The sequence below is a fragment of the Ambystoma mexicanum genome, chromosome 4q, assembly GCF_040938575.1.
Source record: "Ambystoma mexicanum isolate Mex_15411 chromosome 4q, UKY_AmexF1_1, whole genome shotgun sequence".
NCBI lineage: Eukaryota > Metazoa > Chordata > Amphibia > Caudata > Ambystomatidae > Ambystoma > Ambystoma mexicanum.
The window spans coordinates 1,286,688,623-1,286,713,334 of NC_090928.1; the positions used below are offsets into that span (position 1 = coordinate 1,286,688,623).

At 47.3% G+C, this 24,712-nt stretch overlaps 1 protein-coding gene across 7 annotated transcripts in view; it reads right to left on the reverse strand.

The window, feature by feature from the left end:
- Positions 1–24,712, reverse strand: part of KLHDC3 (kelch domain containing 3) — a 697,617-nt gene that overhangs the window by 524,883 nt on the left and 148,022 nt on the right. For 6 of the 7 annotated variants that reach the window (XM_069608908.1, XM_069608907.1, XM_069608906.1 and 3 more), the window contains exon 4: positions 2,866–3,042. In XM_069608908.1, the coding sequence (XP_069465009.1) occupies positions 2,866–3,042 (177 nt within the window). The remainder of the gene's footprint in view (positions 1–2,865; positions 3,043–24,712) is intronic. The other variant, XM_069608910.1, reaches the window with a different exon arrangement.

The following is a 24,712-nucleotide window of genomic DNA, read 5'->3' on the forward strand; positions in this document are numbered from 1 at the left end:
ATCTCAGTCAGTGCGAGGAGGAACAAGCTGAGAATAGAGGTTTTCAGTCAGTTTAGAGGGGGGGGTGGGTCGGTGTCTTGAGTACAGAGCCAGAGACCCTCTATCCCACCCTACCGGCCAAAGATGAAAACCATCTACTTGCAGGACTTTGTGCCAAATTCTATATTGGCATAAGGAACGCAGGAAAGCCACAGCTAGCTAGATGGACGAGGTGGGGATGTGAGGCAACCTTCCCAGAAACTGTATAGACTCAGACTTTTGTACCGGGAGCCCGAAAGCCCAACCACCCATTTGGTAGGAAGAGGCATTCCTTTAGGAGAAGACCATCCCAACTTTATCATTCTTCTCATTATTATTTCTTTTCAGAGGTTTCCCCTGTTGTATTTCAGTTGGCCCAGATTACACAAAGCCCCCTAATAAACCAAGGCTAAACCAACATTACTTGGTCTTAAGATCGTTCTAGGCCCAAGGTTTGAGCTGACAGTCCCAATCCTCGTTGGGCTTCTCCAGGCTGCTTGGCTTTGGGCACCAAAGTCGCTAGTTTGCCTCAAAAAACCAAGGTGGGGTGGTAGGGGACTTCTTACATTACAAGCTTTTCGGATTCACAATCCCTTCTTGTATTGACAAATTGCAGGATTCTGGGAACATGACCCAAAGTCCAACTTCTAAGGATCCTCCTTTGCTAGTCCGTAAAACGTTGCTAAATGTACAGGAGAAACAGAGCTTGACAGTGAAAGAGCATGAACGATATGAGCAAAGGAGAGAAAGATAAAAGAGGGAACAGAAGAGATAGAGTACTTTATAGTCTCTCTCATTAGTCTCAACTGTTTCTTCCTCTTTCGGGTCTTCACTCTGTGGGCATTCTCAATGCTCTCCTGCCGTTCCTCCTTGTGATTTCTTAACCTGCCTACAGCCGACCTTTGCCCACTGGGACATTCGAGGTGTCTTGGTCGCAATGGTTAGTTACTGCCTCTGGAGGCTCACTATTGTTCCTTTTACCGTCTGGATGACTCCCACTAACACTCATCTTTCTTCTTCGCTTCTGGTGACTGCTTCAGACTTCTGCAGTCTTACATTCTCCGCCCAATGCCTCCTCAAGGTAGTCTTCCTTCTTCAGGCCCTTCGCCAAGCCAACTTCGCTCACAAGATCATTGTCACTGCCCAATGTCACCTCCTCTTTAGTACCAGTCAGTTCCTGATCCTGTACCACTTCATCTCCTGATTTCAACATGGCTTCATCTAGCCCAATTTCATTTTCCTCTGCCAAACCCTTGCACAACATCCTTTTCCCCTCTACTCCTCCAACATAATCCATCTCTCCAGCATCTACGCCAAGATATTCTTGTTCGCAAACTACCTTAAAACTTCAGCTTGCTTTGCCAACAAACACACAAGCCTCTGATTTTTTTTTTTATAGAGCCCTTTTCTCTCCACCTGGGTTGGGCTTTCTAGAGCACCTCTATTCTAGAATCAACATTGGGATGTCATGGTCTGTCTTGGGTTTACTTGGACTTACTTTGGGCTTTGTGGGCCGACCCAAGTCTTCAACTAGCCTGACCACATTCTTGGAATTCATTCTGTTCTGCCATGTTAGTTGATAGTACTGCCTAGTAAGGAGAGAGTTCCCCTAGTCTCCCAACGTGCGAACCTGAAGCTGATAAACCCTGCGCCTGTCTCTCCAGATTCCCAGAATAGGAAGAGAATGCTCGTTCTAGGTAAATGTGCAAATCTAGATGAAGGGAATGCTCTGCCAGTAGACCATAGTTTAGCACGTTTGAATTATTCACGTGAAACTATGCCACTGGAAACCCATGAACTGGCAACACTGTATCCAGCATGGGTGCTCGGGAAGCATTTCTATAGGCCCTTGAAATTACTTCTCATCCACCGTGAGAGGTTTTGCAACTGTCACATTAGGTGTTTTAAAGGCATCCAAGGAAAATGCTCACTGCCGAGGACTCAACAGGTTTATTTTTTTTCTGCAGGATTTTGGGTCTTGATAAAAGGGGCTTGTAGGTACTTCCATAGGGAAGAGGAGCAGGAGGGTGGAGAAAGTAGCAAGAAAGGAGTAGAAGGAAGAACATTGGAGGGACAGGTGAGAGGGAGGGAGGAAAAGGAACCAGAGAATATCAGGGCGAGGAAGTCAAGAGCATGAGCGGAAAAGATCAAGCGAGATCTGGGAAGGTGAAAGGCACCCAATTCTAATGTTCCGAACATTACCATTTTGTGGGACCCCAGGCTAGGATAGAAGATCCCAGAAGAGGTAAGCAAGATTATGCAGTTGCCTTTAGGCCCTAATGAGTAGGCAGTCAGATATGTTAGATAGTAGGGAATTCCAATCTCTAGTGACCATTTTGAAGATTAGGAATGACTAGGCTATAGACGGAGCAGCACACATGGAGACGAGAGAGCAGAGGGACAGCACATAGTCAGACACCCTTGAAAATTGAAATAAAAATCCTTGCACCATTTGAGCGTTGTAGTTTGGGAGCCATATGTGACAGATCTTAGGACAGACTTCTGAAACCATGTGAGTTGTGGGCTCTTAGACATCTGAAGCCACTTGAAGTGCAAGCACTTAAAGACAAATATTTATAAAGTCAAATGAGGAGTATCATCTACAAACAGACCGTTGAGAAACTATATTGTACAAGATTATAACCCAGTGAATGCATTTGTGGCCCATGGTTTGTAAAGAAAGAACACTAGAGCAGCTAAGAGAGGAGTCCCGGGTGGTGCAGGAGACCGTAGAGCTCTGCCATTTGCACTGGGGCTATGCTCTTGCACCACCATTTCATCGGTATTCGAGTTCCCCAGGGTGTTGCCTTACAACTTGCAGCTCTGAAATGAAGAGTGGTCACTCACCGACATCAAAGGCATAAAGCACATTACAGGCACCTTCTGTGTCGTTCCGTCCGCCCCAGATGTAGATGGTGTCATCAATAAGGACAGCTGTGTGTCCATATCTCATGTAAGGCACTTCATGAACGTGCTCCTTCCCCAGGCAACGCACTGGAGGTAACTTCATCCAACGAAGAGACACTGCAAGAGACCAACACCACAAATTACAAATGTTTCTGTGCCACCTTGAAAATGTAGTGTTGCAAACAACCTCAAAACACCACTGCCTGTAGTGCAGGCAAAGGTAAATGTTGGATCTCTAGTGCTTTAGGACTACAAGTCCCATCAACTCTACCCAGCACAGTCAATTGTGGTGGATCATGGGAGTCATAACCCAAAACCTCCATGTGCTATCTACACTGAATTCAGAGTCTTCATACCTGTAGTGCAGGCAAAGGTAAATGTTGGATCTCTAGTGCTTTAGGACTACAAGTCCCATCAACTCTACCCAGCACAGTCAATTGTGGTGGATCATGGGAGTCATAACCCAAAACCTCCATGTGCTATCTACACTGAATTCAGAGTCTTCATACCAGTGTTAAAAAAACAGCCAATGCCCAAGTGGGTAAAAAAGGAAGAGGTTATATGCTTGGAGGAAGGGAGGAGTATGGTGGGGATTTTTAGGGGACTAGCTCTGCAAAAAACAAAACTGTAGAAAAGAGGGGTGAGAGGAGTATAATTTCACTGGCTGCATCTTTACCACCGGCATTCAACATCCAACATTTTCACACAGGACCCTAGTATTGCTCAATGGCCACTAAAACATGCCTATCCGGTTCCTCGCTTTTGTGCAGCAGCAGCATCAACCACAACAGTATGGCTGTGAAACTATATGCAAACACCTAACCCTGGTGGGCACCTAACAAAATGCTGCAGGAAATGCTCAGTGAAGTGCAGAAATAATTCCTATGGCAAATGGGCCAAATATCCACTGTGGTAGGCAGCCCTACACAAAAGTAGCGTACAAACCACTTTTACTCTAGAAATAGGCAAATATTCCCAATTAGAAAAAAAGAAATAGGAACTACACACAGTCAATGTGCACAAATGACTAATTACAAAACAATAACAATTTTAGAAAAGTGACAGTGAGAATCACAGAGACACTTGTTTCTATTTCTTAACTCGGATTTTATTGGTGAGCACTGTAGAAGAACTGAAAGGAAGCGCCCCCAATTCAGCACGATCCTCCCCGCAATGAGAGACAATAAGGGACTCTCCCGTAGTGGGAATAAGACCAAGACAGAGTGCGGGTGAGCGTAAGTGGGAGTTTATCCAAGGATAAGGCATGCAAAGAACTCTGCAACCTACGAGAGCGCTCTGCCTGACAATAGCAAAGACAGGCGTATTTCTAATACAAAAAACGTCATCAACACCTAAACACTATAGGGGGCACAAGTCAATTGGGATTGGGTGGTGTCGACTAACTATAAGTGTTGCTGGCGCGGGGTTGGTCTTGACGGGACGACGTCACTGGTCAGCCTCGTGGGTTGGGTTGGGCCTGGCAGGCCGGCTTGAGGTCATCCATGCGGTGTTGATGTGCTGGGGCAGCCTGTGACAATAACGAATACCTTTCCTGTCTCATTTGCCCTAGGCCATGCACACTACAGTTATTCAGAAAATGACATTTACGTTCATTAATAAATCGCTTCACTAGCTTATCTTATAAAATAAACACAACACATGAGGAATGCACCTCGTGAGAGGTCTGGTGGTTGTTGGTTGGGGTGAGATTTACCTGAGTCTTATTGACCGGTATTTTAGGTCACGGGACGGGGCTCTGGGACCTGGGCCGAGTGATACATGTCTGTCTGCTGCGTTAGAAGTTATTATATAGATGGGTCTCTGTGTCTTGTCCCAATGATGGGGGTCGTCCTTACACGGGGTCAGGATTCTTGGGGGGGTTCGTGGGGATTTATGAGAGGGTGCTGGTAGATCAGTGGGTTCATCCGTGGGTTTATTACCGTGCTGTAAATAACACAGGTGGCGGGCTGTGGCCTTGGTTGCGGCGCCGGGGCCTCTGACTCTCTGAAGTAACGCCAGCTTGGTTGGGGGAGGTGAGGGAGCGCAGCACAAGTCTTAGCTTTTTTATCTGGCAGGCTTGGTGGGGTGGGAGAGGGAATGACCTTGCATATACTCACAAAGGTATTTTCCTCGTGCGTTGCTGATCAGTGAATGCAGAAGTTTTATACTGTTCTGCCTCATTTTAACGTTATTCAGACACACATATATATATATATATATTTCATTTTCGTTACACATTTCTTTAATACAGTCGGTTCCAGTACCTTTTCATTACCTAACATTATGTTCACTACATTGTGTGCGTATTGTATGTACATTAGACGTTATACGAGGGATATCTAGGTTATGGCCTACAGAGATTGATGCTCGCCGCTTTGGGTGATTCAAAACATATATGAGTTCAAGTTTCTACATACTATTGAAAAACACTTTTACAAATAGAGGTTACACGTTTGGTCAACATCTTTCTCCGTGGTTATAGCAGCATTAGTCCAGACCTGGAGGGATATCATATAACGTTACATTTTTATGGTTCGTTCACATTTTAAACAGAGGTAGTTCATTAACACCAATACTTGAACTATTTTCTACCTTCTTCAGATAGTGATGCTTCAGCTTTTTTCCCCGTTGCCCCGGCCTTGCGGTCTGGGTCATACGGGGTGCAATATCACATTGTTACTAATATAATGTTGCCGTGTTGGCATCTCGGGTTTAGCTCATCTCCGACTTTCTCATGGGAACGCGCTCGCAGCGGATCTGCCAGGGCTGCTGAGGCGGCAGAGATGCATGAAAGGCCCTCCAAAGGTGGGGGCCTCGTTACAGTGTGCTGAACTCACACCATGTTTGCTGTGCACGATGGCGTCTAGGCCTAACTTAAGTTTCGGTAAATGCAAAGACAGGGTGCGTGTGGGCAATGTCGTCGGCGGGTGAACCCCCCTCCACCTGGGCCCGGGTGGCATGAGGGTGCTCCCACCGAGCCATGGTCCTCACCTGGGGAGGGAGCTGTAGGTGAGGAGGGCCTCGTGGCCATTCCTCCCCTACATTTCCCCCCTTTCGTTACTTAAAGTAACGAATTTCTTTAGCTCTTCTAATCTTCTACATTCTTGTTCTTCTAACACTGCACCATCCCATGCAGGGGTTCCTTTTATAGGCATCCATGCTCTGCACACCCCCCTTAAGCTCTCACCTCTCCTAGCATACTCGTCTGGTGTACATGTCAAATATATACAGTCGCCGGTCTCTTCCAGATCTACCCAGACCTCCTCATACCATTCCAGTTCTACGTCTCGTGGTTCTTTAATCGTGGTGTGCCATAGCTTATCTACTATGTACTTGTCACGGCACATAGGCACTAACTGGTACCTGGGGGTGTTGTCTGTTCCTGTCTGCACATGTACTTCTTGTGTTGCTTTAATTGTACCACCGGAGTTGCCCATTGTCACCATCATCATTGCACCGTTAGGGACTGCATTAGCACAACATCGGAGGCCCACCTGGCACAGGCAGAACATCACAAGGATGATCACCACTATTGGTATCAGGAACTTCATTGTCACTCCAAGCCATGAGGGAACCCAGGAGAAGATATTGTCGAACCACGAGCTATCCTCAGCTCCACCTTCCATTTTCATCTTCTCGCCCAGGTTATGTACTGCTTCAATAACGTGGGACAGGGACCCATTTTCTGCGTCTTCAGAAGGTACGAACGTGCAGCATGCACTTCCTATTTTTCGGCAAACACCTCCATCGATTGCTGTTAACAGGTCTAGGACATACCTGTTTTGCATGGTCATTAATCGCAGAGCTCGTAGTTCCACCTTTATTATGTTGAACCCTTCTTCAGTGTCATTGGCCAACTGGATCAGTTCCCACCGTGTGATCTGGAGCCATTTTGCATTTGCTCTTGCTTGGACACTTGATACTAGTGAAGCAAAGAATGTTTCCACGGAGCTGAACAGGCGATACTTGTCTGGGATCTGTGCCAATAAATCAGATGATGCTTGTGATATGTAGTTCGAGGCTCGCTTGTTCCTTGAGAGCTCTTCTCCTTTCCCTCCGGAGGACAGGACATAAAGGTGCGCTTGTGTAGTTGGAGACGCTGCATTCTGGTTCAAGCCTTCGTTCATCGTGTTACTTCTGTCAATATGGCTTTCAGGAATCACCATTAGTGTTGAATGCAAAGTGGCCATTGAGCAGCTACCACTCCATGATTGGGGAAGGTGCAGGTACGCCTTGTTCCCGCATACCCAGTAGGTGTCCATTAGTGCTGCTGTTCCTTTTTTCATATCTGGGATGGTGAGAGTTTTGTTACAGTTCTTGTTCGTTCCTATTGCCATTTTTCCTTCTCCCTTGAAACATAGTTTGTTTTGTATTTCACTTTGTAGCTTAAAGGGTTTTTCCATCGCTGTTACCCATGTTAATTTAGGGATGTGTTCTTTCCATATTGGCAAGCACGTTCTTTCCATCCACCGCAACTTTTCCGGTTGAACACCCTTCAGTGCTTCTGCCTTGCACAGCACTTCTTCGTCTTTCCATTTGCTTTCGGAAAACAGTGTCCCTTGTATTGCAAAGAAAGGTTCTTTAAGGCAGATCACTCCAGACGCTTGCGAATAGCACGTTTTGTTGTTCTGTACCATTCTGAAAGAGACATCGTGTGCTTGGAAAGTGTTCTTTATTCTACACAGCGTGAGATGAAGGAGACATTGGGCATCCACAATGGGCAATTCTCGTGGCAACAATACTTTAGGTGTGCCTGATGCATGGGGGATAAGTGAGCAGACATAACAGCTCTCATTGGTTGTTTGTTTAGCTGTTGTGCTCATATCTGCATACCATTTATTTGCTTGGTGAGGGTGTCGTGGGTCTTCCATTTTGTCTAACCCTAGCCCATAATACTCATCATACCCTTTTCCACCAGTCTCTCTTCTCCGCCTACTTTTCTCCCTTCTTCTGTACCTTCTCGTTATAGGAGGTGAAGAACCAGGCCCCCCTTCCTCCCTCCCACCCCCCTTTTCTAATTCTTCATATAGGGACGTGTGTTCTGTCATCATAATCACTTTTCCATCCTCATTAATAAACAAGAGATCGTTGTTTGAAATTGGGGCGGGAGGGATCGTGTGGTTGTTGTATGTTCCAGGTTGGGACATTGTGTCATTATCTACATTTTTGGTTCTCCATTGTGAGAGGACAGCAGTGGGTGGTGTAGTATAGTATCCCCACACAAAGTGTGATCCATCCCAGATCAAGAAATCACCTTCTTTGATACCTACAGTCGGAATTGTTTTCGTTCCAGGAGCAAGGGTGGTGTTGTTCCCCCCTCCCCCCTCGTTCATCTCGGTAGAGATGAACGCTATAATCCAGTGTAACACCAGACAAAACATTGAGATGAAGAACACGATAGCACACATTGATAAACCACATTCAAATGAATATGTTAATCTAGCCACTAACATTTCTCTAAATCTAACATATCTATTAGTTGCAGGCTGCCCATTCGATGCCATGATAAATCCTGTTTGAGACACAAAAGTTCATTAAATACAAACATGTAAGCATTTCCACATTGTAACGTTTCGGTGATAAAATATAGGGTTGGGTGAGGAAGGGGGTTTGTTGACAGACAAGGTAGCTTTCAGTCAATATTATTCGTAACTTACTATATATATATATAAATAATAAAAAAAAACATGACATTTTTAAAAACAACAATAATAAAAAACATCTTAAATAGTACAGGAAGGAAAAAAAAGAACCCCACGCAAAACTTTCAAAAATTGTAAAAAGAAAATTTACATATACATGTGTACATGTTTTAGTCCAGGACATTTGTTGCGCGCTAATTGTGTTCACTGTTCATCTCATGAAGCACACAAAATTCAAATCATTCATTCCGCACAACTTCATCGTCCGCTGTTGCCTGTGCCTCATCCTGCACCTCACTCTCCGCAGCGCTGTAAGCTTTACGTACATCTGTCAAATGCACCCAATATCGCAGGCCCTTAACCTTTACTGCTGTAGGCGTGCAAAACACTACCTCATAGGGGCCATGGAAGCGTGGTGCGTTCCACCTCCGCACAAAACTTCTAACATATATAAGGTCCCCAGGCATTAGCTGTAGTGGTTTTTCAGGCAAACCGTTTGGTTCAGTCGCGTTCCCCTCCTCTCTTGTCGAGGGGGGGGCTAGTTGCTTTGAAATTACGCGCGCTGCCCGTGTCAATTTTCGCAGGTATTCTGTGAACTCCTCCCCCAATATGGCTGCGCTTCTGTGTGCATCAGAACGCTCACGGAGAGGCGAATGCGCTGTGTGCATTCTTCTTCCCGTGACGATCTCGTGCGGGGACAAATGGTGATCCTTACTTGGCTGGTTTCGTAGCTCAAACAAGGCCAAAGGCAGGCAGTACATCCAAGTCTTTTTAAGGGAAAAACAAAGTTTTGATAATCTGCTTTTTAACAGGCCGTTTATCTTTTCTACGACGCCATTACTTTGAGGATGATAAATCGAACATAATTTGTGCTTTATTCCCAATAATGTAGTCACTTCTTTAAAGAGTTCATTAACAAAATGCGTCCCGTTATCTGAGCGAATAACGTCGCAAATTCCCCAGCGCGGAAACACTTCCCGCACTAGGAACTTCGCGGCGCCCTTCGCGTCAGGGCGGGCACAAGGGCCTGCCTCCACCCACCTCGAAAATGGACATACAACCACAATCATGTATCGAGCCCCGTTACACCTTTCTCCCATGTCTACATAATCAATGTGGAGCTCTCTGAATGGGCCACTTGGTTTTGGTATCGTACCCCTTAGTGTACGCAATGTCATACCTGAGTTGTAAATTTGACATGTCGTGCATTCTAGAGCTAACCTTGTGACGTGTTCCTGGAGGCAAGGTGTAAACCAATCTTCTTGTATCTCTGCCATTATGTGTTTCTTTGTGTTGTGTGCAGGAAAGTGTAGTTGTTGAAATGCTATTTCTAACAGCGTGATTGGCATTACCACTTTTCCTGAACTCTCTTGTCGCCACAATAAATCAGTCGGTGATTTGCTGCATCCTCTCTTAGTCCACAGCAATTTTTCCTCTGCACTAGCTCCCTCTTGCAGCTCTATTATCTCCTGTGTGGACATCATGTTGTATCCTGTGGGGACTTCTTGGCTTGCTGTGTGGTGCAACATGTACTCTCCTATTTCACCTTTTTGTAGATATGAAGCTGCTTTGGCAGCGGCGTCTGCTGCCGCGTTCCCCAAAGATACAAAATCTGTATTGGTGGTATGAGCTTGACATTTTACGATGGCCACTGCCGTGGGGTCTTGCAGGGCCTCAATCAGTTCTTTCAATAATTCTGCATGCTGGACTGGCGTTCCGTCTGCTCGTCGGAACCCTCTCCGCCCCCACCGGGCCAACCCGCCGTGAACTGTTGTTGTCATGTATGCTGAGTCTGTATATATGGTCACTGCGCACCCCTTGGCGGCATGCAATGCTTCTATTAGCGCTATTAGTTCTGCTGCTTGCGCTGAATAGTGTGATGGGAGGCGGTGTTGTACTAGTATCTCATATTCATCTTCCTCTAATCGTACCACTGCCATACCCACATGCTTTTCTCCTGTCTCCATGTCTATTGATGCTGACCCGTCCACAAAATACACCTCACCCTCGGTCAGGGCATTTTCAAAAATCACTTGATCCTTACTTTCGTCACCTGTGTACGTGGCGCAGTTGTGGTTTTGCATGTCCTCTATGGTGCATGCCTCTGTGATGAATGTGGCTGGGTTCACTGTTTTACATCTTACTATATGGATGTTAGCGCTGGACAGTATTATCTCATATGCTGTGGCGCGTTGTGTTGTCAATGTGCTCTTTGTTCGCTCTAATATTGCAAAAAGTGAGTGTTCCACGAACAGTGTCACCGGGCAGCCCATTACTATCGTGGCACTTTTTTCAATTGCGAACGCGGCTGCAGCTAGGGATTGCTCGCACGCGAAATGACCTTGCATTACTGCGTCTAGGGTGCCGCTGTAGTAAGCTAGTGGTTTGTGCCCTAAGGATGTTTTCTGTGTCAGTACTGCTGTCATCAATGTTCCTTTGCAGTGTGAAAATAAGAAGAACTCGCGCCCATAATCTGGGTTTGCTAGTACTGGAGCGCTTGATATCAGCTCTTTTAGTGAGTTAAATGCTGTGTTCGTCACCTCTGTCCATTCTATGTGTTTGTGTTCTTGTTGTGCTTCTTTCAGTGCCTGTAGCAGGGGCCTTGTGTACGCCGCATAGTCCAATATCCATGCTCGGCAATAGTTACACATACCCAGAAATTTCTGCATCTCTTTTACTGTTTTGGGCTCCCCAATTGTTCTAATCGCCTGTGCCCTGTCTGGTATAATTCGCTTGCCATCCTTTGATATCAACTGACCCAAGTATAGGACCTCCGTCAGACAGTATTGTAACTTCCCCTTGTCCACCTTGTACCCCTTATTTGCCAATAATGTCAAGAGTGTTATCGAGTCCTGTCTGCATTCTTCCTCAGCCTGTGCACAAACCAATAAATCATCAACGTACTGAATCACTGTGCTTTCTACAGACAAATTCCCCAGATCTTCATGTAGTACCCTGTTAAATATGCTTGGGCTCTCGCAATATCCTTGTGGTAGTCTGCAGTGTTCGAACCTCCTTCCTCCCAATGTAAATGCTGTCAAGTACCTGCTCTCTTCTGCCAAGGGAATCGAAAAGAATGCATTTTTTAAGTCAATTACTGTGAAGTGTGATGCTATTTTTGGAATGTTGCACAGTATTGTCGCCGGGTTCGGGACTAAAGGGAACTCCTTCATTACCACATCGTTCAATGGGCGTAAATCTTGTATCATCCTCCATGAACCCCCCTTCGCTTTTTTGATTGGGTAAATGCATGTGTTGCATGGGGAGTTTGAGGGCACTATTATACCCTGTGCTAGCAGTGCTTCTATTGTCTCTCTGATCCCTTCTTCTGCTTCTCGCGACAGTGGATATTGTTTCACCCGGGGTAGTATTGCTCCTTGTTTTACTTTTATCACCACAGGCTGAACTTCATGTAGCAACCCTACATCGTGGGGGCCATTAGTCCATAAGTTAGCGGGTACTGAACTCATGTCTTCATCAAAAAATGTATGCGGTGCTCCTACTACCGCCATTAGTTCAACTTTAGTTTGTCTGGCTGTAACTACGATGTCGCAGGGCATTGCCAGTTCCATCACTACTTCACCATCTCCCTCAGTGTCAGAAAATAGCTCCTCGTCCGAGAGCTCTCTCAGGGGGATATTTGCATTTGTACACAATACTGTCCGCCACTCACACCCTTCCATGTCAATACCAATCACGCATATTCTGTTTGCTGATACATGTATTGCATGCAAATCCAATGATAGTACTTCCCCAAGAGCAGTGTCAGGGCTTGCTATGGGACGAAAAAGGAATTCTGCTGGTATTCTCCACTCCACCCTTTTTAGTTCTGGTACTATGAGAGCCAATGTTCTCATGCCTTCAACAAACATCTCCTCATTTCTTGGTACCCCTCTGATCTCTTTTATTGTTGTGTGGCCGTGTATTACTGCTAATATACGGAGGGGGCATATGCCTGGCGTTGAACATACGATGCCGCTCCCTGTGAATGATATGGTCATGTTTAGTTTGCTCAAGAGATCTCTCCCCAGTAAGTTGATGGGAGAGTTTTCATAGTACAGTAAGGGTGCTTTCACTGTTTTACCCCCCACTGTCACATCCAATACCTCTGTGTAAGGAACTTCAATTACAGCCCCAGAGAACCCCTGCGTCTCTAACGTTCTATTAGATAACGGGAACCGGCCCTCTCTAATGCATGATTTCTCCGCTCCCGAATCCACCATGAATATGAATTGCTTGTCTCCTATCTGCGCTCCTATCAATGGTTCCTCTGATGCATTGTGGGTCGTAGACAGTACTGGACACGCAAGTGCTCTCTGTGGGCTGTCCTATGCGGGGTGTCTCATTGCCCCCCCTTGATCGAAAATATTCCCCGAAACTACTGACACTCCACTGTAAGGTGCGGGGGCTGGTGCCCCATTAGCTCCTGTGGCGAAAGTATTACCAGGCGTGTAGTGCACATTGTCATTATTCTGTGGGCTGGTTTGTGTTCGGTATTGATGTCCGTGTAGTTGTGCGTTACTCCTTTGTACTACATTGTCTGGTTGCTGGTATTGTCCCATGGGGAGGCCGTAGGGGCTTCCTGGATGGGGGTGTCCGTACTGTTCTATCTCTTGGAAACCGTTGTTTTGTCTGCTCCTACATTCCCTTGAGTAATGCCCCCATCTCCCACAATTCCAACAGCTCCCCTGTGGACCTCTGGGACCCTGCCACCCATTTCCTCCCATTCCTCCATACCCTTGTCCTCCTCTTCGCCCCCTGTACCCACCTCTTCCTCCTCTTGGGGCCCACTCTTGCCACGTTGGACCTCCGTTCTGCTCCTGCTCTGTCCACTGTCGTTGCCCTTGTCCTGCCCAATTCGCTGCTATTCTTCCTTGTATTGCTATTTGCCCCTCCTCTCCTTCCTCTCCCTCCCGTATGAGTGGGAGTCCCGCTACCGCTGCTGCGACCTTCACCAATTTTGATTGCACCAACTTCGCCTCGTCCGCCAACCTTTTCTGTGCTACTTCCCTCTCTCTTTCTTTGATCCTTTTACAATGGTGTACTATTATGCTTTGGATCTCCGGCCAGCCTTTTGCCTCAACACCTGCTATTTTATCTAGTGCCTTTTGCACTTCCTTTGGGAGCCCTCTTTTAATGATGAAGTAAAATAGAGACGTGGATTGGTGCCAGGGCGTACCCGTTTCCGCTCTCCACATCTCCTGCACCCGGAGAATGTAATCCATAGCGTCCTCCCCATCATTCATGGTACATTGCATTACTGACTGCAGATCAGGGGTATCTGGGAAAGTTTCCCGCAGTGCGTCCCACACCCTTGCTCGCACGGTGTTAAAAGAAGCCCCATCATGGCGATCACACTCCAAAGTTACAGCTGGAAAACCCGCTTTAGCCCACACTCTGTCTGCCTGATCCCCTACTGAGGACACTAGTAGGCTTTTCACATCGCCTACTGCCAGCGGTATACCCGCGGTATGTTTTTCAAATGCATATATCCACTTGCTTGCCCCTCCTGACAGCTGTGGTAGTAATTTCATTAAGTTAGCCTTGTCCATCTGAGCCCACGGTATATAGTTCGGCCTCCCACCTCCCCTGTGGAGTAATGGTAGTTGTAATTTCCCTTTTGCCGTTGCAGCTTCCTTTTCCTTAGTCACTGCTGACTCTAATGACGCCATCTTCCCCACCCTATTTCTTAGTCGTCCTATCCATTCATCCTCTATAGTCCCCAGTGAACATGCCCCATCTAGCTCCTCGCCTTCTCCTCCTACTGCCATGCTCAATCTATCACTCTCATCCCCCCCTCCTCTGACATCACATAACAAATCCTCTCTGATCCCTCTCTCTCTCGAGACATCACCAATGCTTCCTTCTGCTGTCCCTACTTCTATTATCCTGGTCGGTTCTTCCTCAATTCTGAACAGTATTTCCCCCTTTTTCCATCCTTCCTCAATTTGTCTACTTTCGCTCGACGCTCTAGACGTGCGTCCAGATTGTGTGGGGGCGCACGCTGTGCGTTCACATATGTCTTTTATTCTTGAGAGCTCATCTCGTGCCACTGTAAGCCTCGACTCTAAGTCACTCGTTAACTTCTCTATGTCCACTCTCTGTGTGCCTCCCTGGGTGTGCTCTCTAGTGTTTTCGTATGGTGGGGGTGCAGTTGGTCTTTGTGGCGTGCTGGTTGAAGGGGGAGGCACATAAATCGGGTCGCTATATCCTGTTGCAGGGGCTGGTTTAGGTAATATTGGGTACAACATAACCACTTCCGCAGGCTGTTCTGTACTTAACTGTTCCTTTTCCTCTCGCGGGATCATTAGTGGATTGTCTGTGGTGGAGGGTAAATCAATATTTGGAGCTGGAGCTTTGGGTGGGGGTACTTCCTCAAACAATCTCCAAAGATCTAATATCTCCTTCCTGTTCTGCCATTTTTTTCCCTTATACTTAAGGCGAATACATGTACATACCATATCAAGAACGCTTTTGTCAAAAGACCCTCCTTCTGGCCAAATCTGGGGCAACCCCTCCCCTTTCAATTCTGTTAACCATTGATCATGATATTTATTTATGCGTTCAGCATATCCCGGCAAGCTCTTGCAAATGTGTGACAAGGGAGTTTCAGCCCCCATCCTTTAAATCGCTAGCGCTACCTTGTTCGCTTTCGTTACCTTTTATTAGCTGTAAATATGCGTATGTATTCCTTTATGGCACAGACAAGAGCGGACCTCTTAAAATTATCACCCACCGTTATTCACTGCACAAATCTCTTCTCACTCACCATATCTCATCTCCTTCCCATTCCCAGGCACTCTTATGTGATCTCACTTGTAATTGATCAAGTACTGGTTATGGCCACACTCTCTGACACCACCTCGCGGCCACCCGTTCGTCTCTCACACTCGTACGGTGCGCGCACCCTTCACAATGCTTTCCACTCACACTCTTTGTCTTTCTCCTCCCTTTCCTCCCTAACCAGCTGTCCCTGTTTTCCTGCTAAGGTTACTGTGTTCACGTCTGTACGTACCACTACTGAGTCCCCGCTTTTTAAGATGTTCTAACTTCTTTATACCCTTCTCATTTTCGCCCCCTACCCCGTGGAAATGGAAAAACAAGAAATAGAGAGAGAGAGCACAATCACTAAAAAATATTCCCGGTGTCTCCTTTTGCTAGACACCAATAACTTATTTCTCACTTCTTCATATATTCCCAGTACTAGTCTAGATAGCACTATGCGGCGCCGCCTTCCACCCCCTCTCGGAGCTAGGTTTCCGTCACTTCTACCACGTCACTTATTTCTTACTCCTAATGGCCATATGCAAAAGAAAGAATAAAGAAAATTTCAAGACCCGTCTGTAGTAGACCCCCGATATTCTTCTCCTCTACCTGTCCCCGTTCTGTTATTCCCAATTCCCTTTCTTTTCCCCTTGACGATCACTCGCACTCGGTACTCACGTGCCCGTCTTGAACCGATACTCTCCGAAACTGGGTCCGTCCAGGCGGCGTCACCGGTAACTCAACGGTCAGCCCCTGGCTCCGGCGAGCGGCACTCAAAGGGGATTTTTTTCCAATCGGGATCCCGTACCCTTTCTCATTGAGTGCGCACTTCTTATTGTGCCGGTCGCCGTTGGCGGGCGGCCTCCCGGAGACGGCTCACCGTGCGTATCCCTTCTCGACCGGAGATTCTCGTGCCACAAGGGGGTCGTTTAAGAAGGAGTTAGGAAAAATAGTTTGGAGATATCACGCTATCGGGGTCACCACTGAAAGGAAGCGCCCCCAATTCAGCACGATCCTCCCCGCAATGAGAGACAATAAGGGACTCTCCCGTAGTGGGAATAAGACCAAGACAGAGTGCGGGTGAGCGTAAGTGGGAGTTTATCCAAGGATAAGGCATGCAAAGAACTCTGCAACCTACGAGAGCGCTCTGCCTGACAATAGCAAAGACAGGCGTATTTCTAATACAAAAAACGTCATCAACACCTAAACACTATAGGGGGCACAAGTCAATTGGGATTGGGTGGTGTCGACTAACTATAAGTGTTGCTGGCGCGGGGTTGGTCTTGACGGGACGACGTCACTGGTCAGCCTCGTGGGTTGGGTTGGGCCTGGCAGGCCGGCTTGAGGTCATCCATGCGGTGTTGATGTGCTGGGGCAGCCTGTGACAATAACGAATACCTTTCCTGTCTCATTTGCCCTAGGCCATGCACACTACAGTTATTCAGAAAATGACATTTACGTTCATTAATAAATCGCTTCACTAGCTTATCTTATAAAATAAACACAACACATGAGGAATGCACCTCGTGAGAGGTCTGGTGGTTGTTGGTTGGGGTGAGATTTACCTGAGTCTTATTGACCGGTATTTTAGGTCACGGGACGGGGCTCTGGGACCTGGGCCGAGTGATACATGTCTGTCTGCTGCGTTAGAAGTTATTATATAGATGGGTCTCTGTGTCTTGTCCCAATGATGGGGGTCGTCCTTACACGGGGTCAGGATTCTTGGGGGGGTTCGTGGGGATTTATGAGAGGGTGCTGGTAGATCAGTGGGTTCATCCGTGGGTTTATTACCGTGCTGTAAATAACACAGGTGGCGGGCTGTGGCCTTGGTTGCGGCGCCGGGGCCTCTGACTCTCTGAAGTAACGCCAGCTTGGTTGGGGGAGGTGAGGGAGCGCAGCACAAGTCTTAGCTTTTTTATCTGGCAGGCTTGGTGGGGTGGGAGAGGGAATGACCTTGCATATACTCACAAAGGTATTTTCCTCGTGCGTTGCTGATCAGTGAATGCAGAAGTTTTATACTGTTCTGCCTCATTTTAACGTTATTCAGACACACATATATATATATATATATTTCATTTTCGTTACACATTTCTTTAATACAGTCGGTTCCAGTACCTTTTCATTACCTAACATTATGTTCACTACATTGTGTGCGTATTGTATGTACATTAGACGTTATACGAGGGATATCTAGGTTATGGCCTACAGAGATTGATGCTCGCCGCTTTGGGTGATTCAAAACATATATGAGTTCAAGTTTCTACATACTATTGAAAAACACTTTTACAAATAGAGGTTACACGTTTGGTCAACATCTTTCTCCGTGGTTATAGCAGCATTAGTCCAGACCTGGAGGGATATCATATAACGTTACATTTTTATGGTTCGTTCACATTTTAAACAGAGGTAGTTCATTAACACCAATACTTGAACTATTTTCTACCTTCTTCAGATAGTGATGCTTCAGCTTTTTTCCCCGTTGCCCCGGCCTTGCGGTCTGGGTCATACGGGGTGCAATATCACATTGTTACTAATATAATGTTGCCGTGTTGGCATCTCGGGTTTAGCTCATCTCCGACTTTCTCATGGGAACGCGCTCGCAGCGGATCTGCCAGGGCTGCTGAGGCGGCAGAGATGCATGAAAGGCCCTCCAAAGGTGGGGGCCTCGTTACAGTGTGCTGAACTCACACCATGTTTGCTGTGCACGATGGCGTCTAGGCCTAACTTAAGTTTCGGTAAATGCAAAGACAGGGTGCGTGTGGGCAATGTCGTCGGCGGGTGAACCCCCCTCCACCTGGGCCCGGGTGGCATGAGGGTGCTCCCACCGAGCCATGGTCCTCACCTGGGGAGGGAGCTGTAGGTGAGGAGGGCCTCGTGGCCATTCCTCCCCTACAGAACAAACACCACGTATTCCTCATCTTTGATATACGTACCTCTCCAGCTTCGGAAAAAATATTTCTCGGCAGAGGGCGCTGTGCACGATGTAGCGTCGATGTCCATCGAAGGCCGCTGTGGCATATCAACTTCCCCAGTAGTATAAATAGCTTGTGCTGCGCCCGTTGGCTTCAGTTCTGTTTTTTCATTTTATAAAATGGAGGAACCATCCAGGCGTGCACCAGACTGAGCTCTTCGGGAACGCAGTGTAAATCACGTAAATTGTACAGCAGGGTAGGATGGGAGGGGCGATGAGGAATACGTGGGAGGAACATCCAGTCGAAAGAACGTTACCAGTTGATAAGTAACTTGTTCTTCGAATGGATTGTGTCCTCCCACATATTCCTCGTCTTTGATAGACTCCCAAAGCAGTGATCATTTTGGAGGTGGGAGTACTATTTCGTTTTATCATGACTGGAATGAAGCACAGCCTTCGCAAAAAAGCCTTCTAGGGGAAAAAGAAGTCAAAGCAGTAATGCTTAACGAAATTATGAATTGATGCCCAAGTTGTAACTGAGCAGATGTCAATTATAGGGTCTCCCCTCTGAAGAGCTGCAGAAGTTGCCATGCCCCTCTTGGAATGGCCCTAAGCCCTTCCAACGGTTCCTTTCCAGCTAGCCTCTAACACTCCCCAATAGCTAGGGTAATCCAGCAGGATATAGTCAGTTTGCTCACCGCCAATCCCAATTTAGGACCGGTATAACCCACAAAGAGTTGGTCATCCTGGCGTAATTTTGCCATTCTCGCTATATAAAAACTCAGAGCCCTTTTTGGGTCTAGTCTATGCAACCTCTCCTCCTCTTGGCCCAAATGAGGAGGAGGGTAGAAAGTTGGGAGTCTTATTTTTTGTGACAAGTGAAAGTCAGAAACTACTTTCGGCAAGAAAGATGGATTAACTCCAAGGACTACGGTTTGCATGAAAGAGCCTGCAACACACCAAGGGTCTACATTCTGGTCTTTGCACCAGTTGCTGAACTTATTCCAATGACACCGGTACAAAGACTTGGTTGCTGGACTTCTGGCCGAAAGCAAGATCTCCATTACGTCGTCGGGGAGGTCCCAATCCTATCTCAGCCTCTCAGAAACCATGCGTGAAGGCGGAGTCTCTTGACCTCTGGGTGAAGAACGGTCACGCCCCCATCTTCATCCACACGTTCCGTGGACACATCCCATAATCCAGCCCCCACTATCACTACCAAAATACATGCCAGGACATACTCTCCCCTGCAGGCCTGCCGGCAAGGAATGGGACAAGGTCAGCGACGCCGGTTTTTGCCATCCCGGCGTTGGTTTCCATTCCGGCGTTGACAGTTGCCATGGAGACGCGCCACGGGCATTCTACAACGTCTCTGTTGCCGGCACCTGGAGATCCTTCTGCAGCACGTTCGATCACGTGACGGATGATGAGTCACGTGATCATTAGTCAGCGTTCAAAAACGACGCGCTGACTGCCCTCCAGCGCTTCACAGCTGATCCTATTGGGCACATTATGGATTACGGATTACAGACTACTACCACTGACCTCGGATTGATCTTGGACTCCGATTTGGCTTCTTCCTTCACGGTACCTTTGCCTCGAACTTACTCCTTTGCTATACTGCTGGAACTGTTCTCTCCTGGACTCGACCACATTTCCGTCCCCGGACTGCTATTGGATTGCCCTTTTGTTATGAACTTTGTTCTTGGATTACGCACTTTTCAACTGATTGACTTACAGCTTCTGGCTTCTACGTCAGGTGGTGATTTCATCCTACTAAGTGCATTACCAAACTGTCATCTGGTCGTCACCCTTGCCGGCTGCCTCCGATAAACATCCTTACACCAATATTGGGTCCCGACCAACTCCTAAGGGTAAGCCCTATTGTAGACTTATTACATATTCATATACAAGTCTAGGGTTCTGTGTTTATGACCTAACTTCGTGTTTGCCTTACAGTGGTCATAGGGGGCATCTTCCGGCATTCCTGGTTCCGGCTGACGAAAATTCACCACCTGTGGCCTCAAGGACCGCTCGGGCAGTAATTTCTTGTTTGCTCGAGTGGTACTTGGGGACGGAGGTTTCATCGGCTACACGACCAAGTCTTGACAAGAACCCTAACTTGCTCTTGTGAGAGAAGATCCTCTCTTTGTGGAAGTCGTATTGGAGGGCAGATGGACATGTCCAGAAGGTCCGGATACCACGTCCTCCTGTCCCAAACCGGAGCAATTAGGATCATAGTTTTCCTGAACTTTCTCAACCTCCCGATTACGTGAGGAATGAGAGGGACTGAGGGAAACACGTACATGAGTGGAAATTCCCAGTCCACCACGAATGTGTCTCCTAGAGCTCCTCTTGGAGGAAATTCCCTTGAGGAGTACTGTTTGCACTTCCGATTGACCTCAGCCGCAAACAGATCACTCTCTGGGGAACCCCTCTAGTAGAAGATCCCTTGGACTTCTTGAGCTTGTTCCCACTCATGGGAGACTGTGCTCTGCCTACACAGAGCGTCCACCGCCTTGTTCTCCTCTCCGGCCAGGTGAACAGCTGATAGAGAGATTCCTTCTTGTATTGCCTAGAACCAGAGCTGCATTGCCTCTCTGCACCGTGGTAGTGACACTACACCTCCTCTCTTGTTGAGATAGTACATGGCCACTGTGTTGTCTGTCATTATCAGGACATTCTTTCCCCGTACAGGGGGCAGAAAGGTCTTCAGCGCTAGTCCGATTGCCCTCAGCTCTAAAAGGTTGATGTGTAGTTTGGACTCCGATGGAGACCAACAACCGCTGATTGTCAGTTAATTGGTGTGAGCTCCCCATTCCGTGAGTGAGGCGTCCGTCACTACAGTTATCTCCGGCCATGGTTGCCAAAAAGATTGTCCCTTGAGAATGTTCTTGCAAACCCACCAAATTAGGTCTTGAGCCACCCTGCACGGAAGTTGTAGAAGATCCAACATGTTCCCTGAAAATTGGGACCACTGAGTCCTGAGAGCCCATTGAAGGGATCTCATTTGCAATCGGCCTCTGGCGCCAGGAAAATGTAGGATGCTATGAAACCGAGCAACGTAAAAAAAATCGAAGGCTGAAGATGTTGGGATTCTGGAATTTTGTTACCATCTGCTGAATGTGTTGAGCTCTCACCTCAGGAGGTGAGGCTTTGCCTGAGGAAATATCCAAGACCACTCCGATGAACTGGAGACTTTAAAATGGTATCATATGGGACTTCTTGTAATTGAGGGCAAAGCCCAGTCTGTGTTGGGAGTGGCAGCTGATACTTCGATGTTCCCGGGGTTGCTCGGGTGAACGAGCCCGGACCAGCTAATCATCCAGGTAGGGGTAGACGTGAATCCCCCCCCCCTCCTGAGACTTGCTGCCACTAGCGCCATCAGCTGGGTGAAAACCCTTGGGGTGGAGGTCAGCCGGAATGGCAGAACTCGAAACTGATAGTGAGAACCGCCAACTGCGAACCTCAGGAGGTACTCTGTGCTTGAGATGGATTGGCACATGAAAGTAGGCATCCTGAAGGTCCAATGATACCAACCAGTCTTGGAGTTGGAGAGCCTCAAGGATCTGAGAAAGGGTTACCATCTTGAACTTGTCCTTCCTGAGAAACCTTAGTTTCCTAAATCCAAGATGGGTCTCAATCCTCAGTCCTTCTTGGGAATGAGAAAGTAGGGGAAATACCAACCCTTGTTCCTCTCCGCTATAGGTACTTGATCCATCCCACCTTTCTCTAGCAGGATTAAGATTTCCTGCATAAGGAACGGATCTGAAATTTTGACAGAGTTGGTTCCCGGTGGATGATCCAGAGGCCTTTTTTAGAAAAGGAAGGCAGTAACCTTGAGCTACTGTTTCCAGGGCCCAAGCATCTGAAGTAATGCCCCGCCATTCGTTCAGATGCTGAGAGATTCTCCCTCCCACTGGGGTCTTGTGTGTCAAGGCTTCACAGTGGCTTGGAGGCAGCTGCAGCAGCAGCTAAAGGAAAAGATGCTGCTGCTGGAGCCGATTTAGCACCTCTTCCTCGTTCACCACGAGGGAATTTGCTTTGTCCTTTCTGTACGGCCTGTCCTCTTCCGCTACCAACTGAGGAATAGTAATGAAAAGGACGACCTCTCCAGGAAGATGAGCCCGAATAAGGTTGTTGAGGTTGCCCGAATGGAGGCGCTAAGGGACTTAGCTGCTGCCTTGCAGGTCTTTAGCTTCTCCGAGCTTTTATCCGCCTTGCTGCCCAACAACCTCGAGCCGTTAAAAGGCATGTTGAGTAGTCTGGCCTGCAAGTCTGGTGCAAACCCCAACTTTCTCAACCATGCAAATCTGCGCAGTACCGTGCTTGCAGCCATGGATCTGCTAATGCTGTCAGCAGTATCCAATCCTGATTGGAGACACTCTCCCATCGCCTCAATGCCATCCTTAACTATATTTAGAAAGCCTTCCCTTTCCTCGCCTTCAGGAATATGTTCAGCCGCCATATTAACAGTCCCGCAGGGTATGGGTAAACCTGGCTAGGGTACAGGTGACATTAGTGGACTTTAGGGCCATACTGGCCGAGGTAAACACCTTGTGAGCCCAAGCGTTTACTATTTTATTGTCTCTATCTGGAGGAATAGACGGATAGGCTGACTGACTGGTGGAAGTCGCAGCCTGCACCACCAAACTCTCAGGCGTAGGGAGTTTGCTGAGATAATCAGGGTCACTGCTTGAAGGCCTATATTTCCTGGAAAAGCTCCTATTGACAGCTGAACCAGATTCAGGATTTTCCCAGTTAGCTACCACCTTCCTCTGAAGGGCCATATGAAAAAGGTAGATCTGGGTCTTTTTGGGGATCCTGGTCCAGGATGTCGGTCATGTCATCCTGTTCGAAGGTTGGTGAGGCCCTACTCCAACCCATGTACTCAGTGACCCTATTCATAAGATTCCTGTACCCTGAATCTGCATGGTCTGAAGGGTCAGGTTTAGCAAACTCCAACTCTGGGGATGTATCAAGACCACGGGCAGAGTGGAAGGAGTCACAGGGGTCTTTCATTCTTGACTCAGGGTCAATTCATTCTTCAGGCACTTCTCTAGTACCAGATCTGACTCCCAATGGAGAAATATCCTCCTCTGAGGCAGTTTCCGCCTCAAAAATAGAGGACATTTACTTTAAAAAGTCTGTGTTCGGTACAGGTCTGTACATTTTCTCCTGAATTGGAATTTGTCTTCAGGGAATCAAAAGGTATCGTCGAAGGCGTCAATGATGTCTTCGATAAAGGAGTAAATGTCCCCTTTGTCTTCGACGGCAAAGCGATCGGCGCCGATGGCGACAATGAAATCGAATGTTTCAACGTCTTATGCTTCTTTGGCAGTATCGCAGAGGGACTCGACTTTCGGTCGAAACCTTCAACACCTTAGTGTCAGGTTGTGAATGTCTAGTTTCTGACCTACTACTTGACTTAGCCGAAGTAGCTTTTGACCTTCCTGCATCATCTAAAGGAGCGACCGGGGTCTGGCTCTTGCGAGCCTCTTTTGAGAGGGTCTGGGCCGCATTCTCAAAGATTTGCAACATTTCCACCCTAAAAGCATTCCACTTGCTAGGGGAATCCGACCTAGTCGGGCATCGTATAACCTCAGTGGAGGTGTCCGATGACTATGAGGGAAACCTATGAGGTCTCTTCTTCGCCTTCTTGAAAAAAGACGACGAAGATTGTCTTGACTGACTCCTCGATCGAGACATCGTTGAGTGCTTATGCCGAATAGAGTCCTTGAACTCTATTTCTTCGAAGAGCCATTCAAAACTTCCCACCCAACCACCAATTCGGTCATAGACTGACCAGAGCTGCAGTCGTCGGTCCGATGGTTGGAAGCCAAACACCAAAAGGCAGACACAGTGAGGGTGTGTTATCGAAATTATTGCCCCACATAAAACCCGACTTAGGGGTAGAATAGGTCAAAGAAGAAGAAATGTTTTCTTGAGGAAAAAATGAATCGCACCTTTATCTCGAGCCAAAGCTATCGGAAAAACGGAACTGGAGCCAACGGGCACGGCACAAGCTATTTATACTACTGGTGACATCAACACGCCACGGCGGCCCTCGAGGGACATCAATGTCACGACATCGTGCACAGCGCTCTCTGCCGAGAATTTTTTTCCGAAGCAGCAAAACTGGCGAGATACGTATATCAAAGATGAGCAATACGTGGGAGGACACAATCCATTCAAAACATTTCTTGGATTTTATTGATTTACAGGCTCCGCTAGGGCGCCACAATCTGGTTCAGGTCCCCAGATATAAATAAAGCCCCACATCACGATTCAGGGAAAGAAAAACAGCGTATTTCTCAAAACTTGAAATAACTGAAATATAAACAAAGGTGGTCTCTGGCTTTTCTCCATAGCTACATGAATCTCACTCCTGGTTCTCACGTAAGCATTCATTTCCAGGACTAATCTGATGTAGAAGATACTGGGCACGTTAAATACACTCCTATGATTG